General features: G+C 45.4%; 1 protein-coding gene across 2 annotated transcripts; it reads right to left on the minus strand.

Moving 5' to 3' along the window:
- Nucleotides 1-217: 217 nt before the first annotated feature.
- Nucleotides 218-8795, minus strand: ZNF425 (zinc finger protein 425). Of its 2 annotated transcripts, none has more exons than XM_028106309.2 (4): nt 8702-8795; nt 7590-7716; nt 4782-4937; nt 218-2592 (listed from the first exon to the last, which is right to left on the minus strand). In XM_028106309.2, exons 1-4 carry the CDS (start codon nt 8717-8719, stop codon nt 635-637), a joined length of 2259 nt encoding a protein of 752 aa, XP_027962110.1. In that variant the 5' UTR covers nt 8720-8795; the 3' UTR covers nt 218-634. The 2 variants fall into 2 exon arrangements, with proteins under 2 accessions (XP_027962110.1, XP_027962111.1); XM_028106310.2 differs by lacking the exon at nt 8702-8795 and adding an exon at nt 8555-8627.
- Nucleotides 8796-9241: the final 446 nt, after the last annotated feature.

Below are 9241 nucleotides of genomic sequence, written 5' to 3' on the forward strand. Positions count from 1 at the left end.
AGAACAAAAGATGGAGTGATGTCTTGGACTGGCAATATTTTTTCCTTTGGTATTTACCTAAGAGACCCCAATATTAAGGCAAGTATGTTTCTTGGAGAATTGACATACACTATTGAAATGCAGAGGGGTTAGATACAAGTCATTGCTTGTTACTCGCAATGGTGGGCTTTTAGATGATTTAAATTAATCCAGAGGGAAAGGACACTTATGTGCGCCATCGTTAACAAAGGAGATGGTAGATGACATTTATTTTTGGCAATAGAGAGAAATCCTCCCGAGACACAGATGCTTTCTCACCACGTGAGAGAAAATGAAAATTCACTATGAGAAAACTGAAAATCTCAACACAAATTTAAATAAGGAGGCCTGGTAATAGGAAGCAGAGAGAAAATGTTCCTTCCATGACTGGCAAGCCTTGCCCATGGGGATTACAGAGGGGAGATGCCTCTTTTTTTACATCTGGATTATTTGGAATCTTCGTGAAGGAGCCGTCACGCCACCCTGCCTGCTATGCAGCCGGCCAGTGTATCTGAGGTCAGCGTTTTGTGAATTCCTTATCCAGCTTAGGCCATGGATCCAAGAGCTGCTAGCTCCGCCTAAAAGCTGTCGCCGCTTCCTTTCTGCACGGCTTGGCCTAGACACTGAAGGGCTTTTCCCTGGCATGTACCGCAACATGGGTGTTGAGTGCCCCCATGTACGTAAAGCTCCTTCCACACTCATCACAAGAAAAAGGCCTCTCCCCTCTGTGATGGTGCAGATGGGTCTTCAAACTTCTCTTCTGGAGGAACCCCTTGCCACATTCAGAGCACCTGAAAGGCTTCTCTCCACTATGCGTATGCAAGTGGACCTTCAAACTTCCCCTTATGCAGTAGCTCTTGTCACACTCGGGACACTGGAAGGGCTTCTCACCACTATGGACTCGAATATGTTCAGTGAGCCTGTACTGCTGAGTGAAACTTTTGCCACATTTAACACAGGAGAATGGCTTTTTGTCACTGTGCTGGAGCAGGTGGCTTTTCAAATTTCCTTTGAGACGGAAACTTTTATTGCACTCAGGACACTGGAAGGGTTTCTCTCCACTGTGGATTCTCTTATGTTCAGTGAGCTGAGACTGCTGAGTATAGGTCTTACCACACTCGCCACATGCAAAGGGCTTCTCCCCCCTGTGTATCCGCTGGTGGAATTTCATGGAGGCCTTCCAGAAGAAGCTTTTGTCACACTCAGGACACTGGAAAGGCTCCTCCCCACTGTGAAGTCTCATGTGCTCAGTGAGGTGCGAGTGTCGGCTGAAGCTCCGGCTGCACTCAGAACAGGAGAATGGCTTTTCTTTGGTGTGGACCTTGAGGTGCTCCGTGAGCCTCGACTGCCGAGGAAAGGTCTTTTTGCACTCATCACAGGAAAATTCCTTTTGCCTGTTGTGGACTCTGCTATGGCGAGTGAGCTTAGAGGGCCGGGTGAACCTCTTGCCACACTCCCCACAGGAGAATGGCTTCTCCTCACTATGTAAACGCTGGTGGGCCTTCATGGCATTCTTCCAAGAGAAGCTCCTGTCACACTCTGGACACTGGAAGGGTTTCTTCCCACTGTGCTGAAACAGATGGGCTTTTAGGCTCCTCTTTAGGCGGAAACTTTTCTTACACTCAGGACACTGGAAGGGCTTCTCTCCCGTATGAACTCTGATATGTTCAGTGAGTTTCGTCTTGTGTGTGAATTTCCTACCACATTCGTCACAAGAAAACGGCTTCTCTCCACTGTGTATCCTCTGGTGGGCCTTCACGGCAGCCTTCCGGGAGAAGCTTCTGCCACATTCTGGACAATGGAAGGACTTCTTCTCATTGTGTTGGCAAAGATGGGCCTTCAAACTTCTCTGCTGGCGGAAACCTCTGTTGCACTCTGGACATTGGAAAGGCTTCTCCCCAGTGTGCACCCTGAGGTGCTCAGTGAGCTTGCATTGCTGGGTGAAACCCTTGCCACACTGCTCACAAGAAAATGGTTTCTCTCTTTTGTGCAAACACAGATGCTTCTTCAATGTGGCTTTACACTGGAAGGTCTTGTCACATTCAGGGCAGGGAAAGGGCCGCTGCCCCGTGTGAACAACCTGGTGGTGAGTGATCAGGCTGCATTTGAGATAGTAGCTCTTCTCACACTTGCCACACTGGAAACGCTTCTTCTTACACAGGATCATCCGGTTCCACCTGAGTTCAGGGTTCCCTCTGGATTTGTTTTTGTGCTTTGAATATTTACAGGGCTGAGTCTTAGCGTGGTTTCTTTTGTGCTTTACCAAGTCCCTTTTTAGCTGAAAGACCTTCCCACAGACAAAGCAGGAATAAAATCTTGGTCCTGGTGGAATTTCCAAGTGACCTGGAGTACCTATCAGCTTATGCCATGGATTGCTGTTATCCTGATTAGATGCTCTGAGGTCAAGGTTTTTATGTACAATCCCTATTTCTTGGAGACTTGGATGCTGTAAGGTTGCTCTTTCATCTGGTAAGATCTTTCTTTCCTCCCCTGGTAAGGTAGCACATGAACCCTGCTTTAGGAGACCATTTAAATGGCCTTCCTTCTCTTTTGCCCTGAGAGTTCCTTGGTCACCTGGAGAGAAAAAAAGAAGACCCACCCTTACCAGTAATGTGTCTGTGCTATGGTGGGGTCAAGAACTGTGTTCACATTTCTAAGGAATCTCAATGATTTTGATGACTCTGTGCATCTGCCTGCCACAGGTAAATTATATTTACGTTTAACTTTGATATGTAAATCCTTCCGGTATGTGTTAAGAAATGGCTTAGTATGGGGGAAAAAAATTGCAGGCAAATATATCTTGTGAACTTATGGATGACCCTCAGAGGGTAAGCAGAAGTTGAAAGAAAATAAAGATGAGTTAGTCTGAGAATATGACCATTCTATTTCCTTAAATCTGTTAAATAAGGCTTTGGGTCATATTCTTGCCCCCAAATTTCAGGAAAAGCTTTCTGGAAGAAATGCTAATAGGTAACTTTCTTAGGAATGTCAAATGGCAACTGACTAAATTCACAAAGAACACTATGGAGATAATTCCCTTTTCCAAGAACTCTGCATTATAAGAAACGTATTAATATAAGCACAGTCAGTGCTGTTCCCAAAGTAAAAGCCATGAGGAGAGGAAACGGGGAGCTGAGTTAGCACCTTATTCTCACCCACAAAAACTGGAAAGAACAATTTCAGATGCTCACTGGAGCCCCTATATTTCAGAACTGCTTTTTCTCCCACCTGTTGAACTGGGTCCTCGGGTTCTCCTTTTTTAAGTCTCTTAACACAGGAGGAAAATTCACCTGTCAGGAAGGGTAGGCCTGTCCCCAGAGAAGGACTCTGATTATGCTCTGTGGTCATCTTAACAACAACATAGGTTATGTTTCCATCTGGGTGATGTCATTTAGTAAGTTAGCGCTCCACAGCTAATGTCTAGATCATACTTACCTGTCTCCTTGAATCCTATTTCTTATCACTTACTATTTATGCCAGGCAGAGAAGCAGCTGTGACTATGGGGTGAGTGCCACCTGGCAAGAAGGGAACATTACTTTCTAGGGACAACTAAAGTTGTCCATTCTTTGTTACTCAGAAACCTTTCTAGGTCCTCCCTTTCTATAGGATGAAGTCAAACTTCCACCTTGGCATTCCTAGCCTCAGATAAACTGGCATTAATTTATGTTTCCCCTTCTCCATCTCCCATCCCATCCCAAGAATAACATTCAGCTATACATTTTCTAAATACAATGGGCTTGTTCCCACCTCTGAGCCTCAGGTCATGTGTGACCCCTGCTGATCTTCTCTAACCAAATCTGCCCATTCTTTGCTATTTAAACCCTAATTCCTTAGAAGTCCTCCTGGGAAACTGCTATCTCTACTCCACTCATTCTCCTCTAAATCCCTGTAGCACTGCTACCACTGCCACCTATTTTATTAAACTGTATACAGTCCCATTTTATAGGTGACTAGTCCAACAGTTCGGTACAATCGACTAACTTAACTGCCATGTCAGGTAAGACAATAAACTCCTATAGGAGGACATACATATAGGTATATAGACCTCTCCATCCCACCCCCAGCCTAAGTAATAACTGACAGTCCTATGAACATGGTAGGGACTCAATACTCATTAGATGAACGAAATAAGAGACGGTGGCAATGAAATAAAGTCCTTGGGAATTCTTTTATTCTTTTGATGGACCTAACCATACATCCCTGGGTTCAAATCCCCTCCTCTTCAGGAGAATCCTTTGACTTCCAGGGACTTAGAAGATCTCCATTTAATAAAACATTAGCATAGTCTAAAAAATGACCTATTCCTTTAAGTATTTAAAGTGTTATAAAGTGTTTCCAATGTTTTTCTTATGATAAAAGGAATTCAAAAAGGAATCCTTTAAAAGGAACTTAAAAAAAAGCCCAAGTTCTAAAAATCTGTACAATAAAAAATAACTGGATAGTTTTCCACTGCTCTATACTCAAATGGACACAATGGTATGATGGAGAAGGTGGTTGTTCCTCCGGACTTGACAAGAGGGTCCTTTACTTGCTCTTTTACAGGTACTTCTTTCCAGGGTCATAATTTTTTTTTTTTTAATAAAACATACACAACTTCCCTCTTTATAAAAAGTAATACATTCTTATATTTGTTTCCCACTTGAATAAAAAAACCTAACATTCTCCATCAAAACAATTGTTTCTTATTCACTATGTCCAGCTGCCTATCCAGAAAGATTCAGGAAAACGAAATGAGTCCTGACCCTAAATCCATCATACTCACCAAAATACGGCAACTTTCCAGTCTTCTGCAAGTCCCACTGCTCATCAGTAGAAGGGCTAAGTGTTATGTTTTTCTCCAAGGGTCCCTGGTCTCTGATTAACAACATTTTCCCTTGTTCTATCCAGGAAATCAAATCTGGCTTGGAAAAAACGCCACCTGCAAAGAGAGACCACATAGACTCAGTCTGGGTTTACCTGAGTACTTCACTAAACGTGATTTTCACAGTTAACTTTGATTCCTGAAGATACATCATCAAAGTTAGGTCAAAAAAATTGAAACCCTTGAAATTACATGAATGACAATAAAATATAACCTAACCAAAACTGTTTAGCTTAAATGTCCTCTGCAGTATTTCACAAAATTAAAGGAAACAGAAGTTAAGGGCGATGATTTTTAACAACAGATCTGGGCAGAAAGCATTAACAAATGATCATTATGAGAACAATAAAAAGCAAAATCACAGGGGGTCAAGGAGGGAGCCCAATCACTAAACACCTCTGACTAGACATCCAAGGAAATTAACTACTGAGGTACAGTGAAGGAACCAGGAAGTTGTTCAATGACAGCACTTATGAAGGGGGAGAGAGTAATGTGTCTAATGACATAAGCATGAAGGGAAGAAGGGTAGTTATAAAGCAATGGAGAGATTTTAGAAGATGCAACGGATACTATGTAGTAGCGTCACCTAGTGGTCATCCCTCGGGTCAGTGTTTCTCAAAGCGAACTGGGTACCACCAGCATTTAGCAGCACCTGAAGTGCTTGTTAAAAATGTAGATTCCTGGGCCTGAGGCTGGACCTGCTGAATCCTAATCTCTGGGGCTGATATCTGGACGTCCTGTAAAGAAAATCATTTGTAGCGCGCCTGGGTGGCTCAGTCTGTTAAACGTCTGCCTTCAGCTCAGGTCATGATCCCAGGGTCCAGGACTGAGTCCCGCATTGGGCTCCCCACTCAGTGGGGAGTCTGCTTCTCCCTCTCCCTCTGCCCCTACCCTCTGCTTGTGCTCTCTTTGCCCCCCATCAAATAAATAAATAAAATCTTAAAAAAAAGAAAATAATTTGTAAATAATGCCCTTTGGGTTTTAAAATGTGGGAAAATCAGACTGGATTTTCAAGCCCACGGACACTAGTTATGATAACTCCAAACTCAACACTGGATTAGCACATGGCTCTAGTTTCTTGTACCTTACTGGCCTCAGACTGCTTAGCCTGAACTCCAAAAGTTGAGGTGTCCTGGTGCTCTGTCCTATCTACATTTCTCCCTAGATGATCCCACGTAGCCCTCAGGTTTAAAACACCAGATTTGTGAATCCAGTCCTGATCTTCACTTGAAATTCTGGTCTCGCATACCCAATTATATATATTTCCATATAAATATCTAATAAGCATCTCAAACTTAAGGTTCTCTCCCCAACTTTCGTCCTGTCAGTGAATAAAGCCATTGCCTTCAACATACTTGAGCCAAAAATCTAGTTGATAGTTCTTTCACCCTGACGCTCCATATCCAATCCACGAGCAGACTCTCGAATGCTACCTCCAAAAGATATCCAGAGCCCATCTTACTTCTCTTTGCATTACTAACTACCTGGTTCAGCTGCCATAAAGCCTCACCTGCCCTGCTGAGATTCTTTTTTTTTCTTTTTTTAAGATTTTATTTATTTATTTGACAGAGAGAGACACAGCGAGAGTGGGAATACAAGCAGGGGGAGTGGGAGAGGGAGAAGCAGGCTTCCCGCTGAGCAGAAAGCCCACCCCAGGACCCCGGGATCATGACCCGAGCCGAAGGCAGACGTTTAACAGACTGAGCCACCCAGGCGCCCCCCTGCTGAGATTCTTGGCTGGTGTCCTTCTTTTCCTTGCTGTGCACTGCCGTTCATTCTCCACATAGCAATTCAAGTAATTAATTGTTAAAACAAATTTTGACATATTACTCCCATGTAAATCCTCTCATCATCTTATCTTCCCTTTGTCTAGAATAAAATCCTAGAGGCCCTTTTCTCATTTGGTATACCACTGTCCCCTTCTCCTAGCCTTCTGCACATGTGCTCCAGCAGCCTCCCTGCGGCTCCCAGCACGCACTGAGCACATACATTCCAACCCCTGAACTTCTGCACTAGTCCTTCCTCTGCTCAGAATTCTCTTCCCCCTGATTTCACACAATAGACTCATCTTGTCCTTTGTATCTCCGATGGAAGAGATTATAAACCCCAAAGGAAGGAGAGAATGCCACAAGTTATACTAAGATCAGCTATTAAAGTGAAAACAGAAGAAATGGTTTTGATGATACAAGAATGAATTCAAGCAAGTTGGATAAACAGCAAGGTATAATCTCCACAAATTTCTCTTCAAATCTCCTCCCTGAGTATTTCTCTAGGGATACCTAAAAGTCCTATCCCCACTGCTCTTTCTCCCTCTACCAGTGAACTGTTTTCCCAGATCTTATGAGGATAGAAAATTCATCCTATTTAGGCAATATAAGCAGGCATCAAAGTATCACTTAAAAAAATAAAAGGGTACACTTAAAAAAAAGAGAGACGAATTGATTATTTAATAATTTTTAACTGTGGGAGAAGCAAGGGAGGGTTTGTGTGAAAGAGACTGTAGAATTGATAAGACTGAGGGGTGCAGATACCACTAGATAAAAAGGGACAAGTTAAATATCCCCACGCTGTAATAGGAAGTTAAGGACATATTCTGAGTGTACATTAAGCACAGAATTATATTCAACCAGCTAATAGCTAATACAGAGCAGAAATCCTATTGGTATTAGGCAGGTTCCCCCAAAATGATTCCTTTGAAGCCCAGCTTACCCAGGGAATCAAGAGTCTCATAATTGGTCTTCATCACTTGCTGATACATTTCCTTCTGCCACTTCTCCAGGATCTCCCACTCTTGCTCCGAAAAATATAAGGCCACATCATCAAACGTCATCCTTACCTAGAATCACAAACAGCACATACGTACATTTTCACTTTCAAGCTACTGTCTTCCAACGTCCATGTCTTTAAGAGACAAGAAGAAACCATACTAAAGTCTCCTTCTCTCCGGATGGTGCCGTGAACAATGTAATAAAGGGGTCACAGAAGTCTATTGGACCCACACAGTGAATGAATGACTAGCAGACCTTTGAGCACATGTACCATCTAGAGAGGGATCCTTTACTTAGCAGCAGTTATTGCTATGCAAGACTTTTAAAAAAACTTTTTATTCTGAAATAATTGCAGACTCATAGGAAGTTGCAAAGAGTGTATAGGCCAGAAAGGTTCCCTGTACCCTGTACCTGTTTCGGGAGGGGGTGAGAAGCAGAAGGGAGAATGCATAACTTTAGTAAGATTATTAGATATGAAATTTCAGAAAGGGTAGAAGAAAAACTTGCATAGGTAAGGAGATTATACTTAATTGAATTTAACAGTTTCCTGGATTAAGTTCAGGATATGCGTTTTAAAGTCTAAAACCGGTGTTCACATTTTCCATTAACAACCCCAACTGCTTTCACATTTTCTCTCATTTCCCAGAGGCAGCAGTCTCCGGGTCCTCTCATGCCCACTCTCCCTTCCCGTGACTTTTTTCATCCGTTTATACAGATGACGTTCGCTGAGGCCACATTCACCGGCAGGGCACAGAACGAGAGCCCAAGAGAAACCACGACGTTCAAAGAGCCCCGACACAGGGCGGGAAAAAGCGGGTGACCTGAGGGGACGACCGGTAAAGACCCTGGATTTCTCCACTTGGCCCCTTTCTTCCGGCTCAACTGCGGAACAACTCGAGCACCTACACGGCGCCTTCACCGGCCAGGAGCCCGGAGCTCAGTCATGGGTCGCCGACAGTCCCCCGCCGCCTCACTCCCCGACTCGGGACGCCACTCCAGACCGCGACAGGGACGAATTTCTACACAGCCCGCAACCTCCAAGGTCCCTCTTACCGGAGCCGGCTCCGCCATGGCCCTTCGCGCTCCCGCCCGGCACCTGTCGCGGGCCGGGTAACTGCCCCAGAGCGGCCTCCCGCCCGGACGACCCCGCGGCACCTCCCTCGGCGCGCGGCCTCCCGCCCCGCCCACCCCACCGGCCCAGCCCCCACGCGGTGTACGCTGGGACTCGAGCCTGCCCCCGCCCCACAGCGCCCCCTGCGGCCCGGAGGAGCTAGCGACGGCCGCGGCAGACGCCTTTGCAGGGCTGAGCCGCTGGCCGCAGCGCTGTCGGTGACGGGTCGTCTGGCTCTGCCGGAGTCTCCAAACGAGGAAGAGCGAGACCCAGACGCGCTGGAAGGCATTGGAGCGAGGGAGACGGAGAGGTGGACGTGGAGTGAGCTGCACGGAGGGAGGAGACTCACTCTTCACTGAGCCCTGGACGGAAAGGGGGTGCGGGGATTGGTTCCTCCCCGAAGCGGACCCCAGGCGAGGGGTAGGATCAGCTGTGAGGCCATCCCGGGAACGGAGCGAGGGAGGTGAGCCGGCCAAGGGGGT

Source organism: Eumetopias jubatus, unplaced genomic scaffold (genome assembly GCF_037043125.1).
Source record: "Eumetopias jubatus isolate StellerSeaLion01/CBP00866 unplaced genomic scaffold, mEumJub1_p1.0 scaffold_14, whole genome shotgun sequence".
NCBI lineage: Eukaryota > Metazoa > Chordata > Mammalia > Carnivora > Otariidae > Eumetopias > Eumetopias jubatus.

Coding starts and splice junctions, on each gene's coding strand:
- ZNF425 (XM_028106309.2), bottom strand. Junction 4,938..7,589: donor TGAGACTCTTGATTCCCTGG/GTAAGCTGGGCT, acceptor CTCTCTTTGCAG/GTGGCGTTTTTTCCAAGCCA. Junction 2,593..4,781: donor TGGAAAGTTGCCGTATTTTG/GTGAGTATGATG, acceptor TTTTCTCTCCAG/GTGACCAAGGAACTCTCAGG.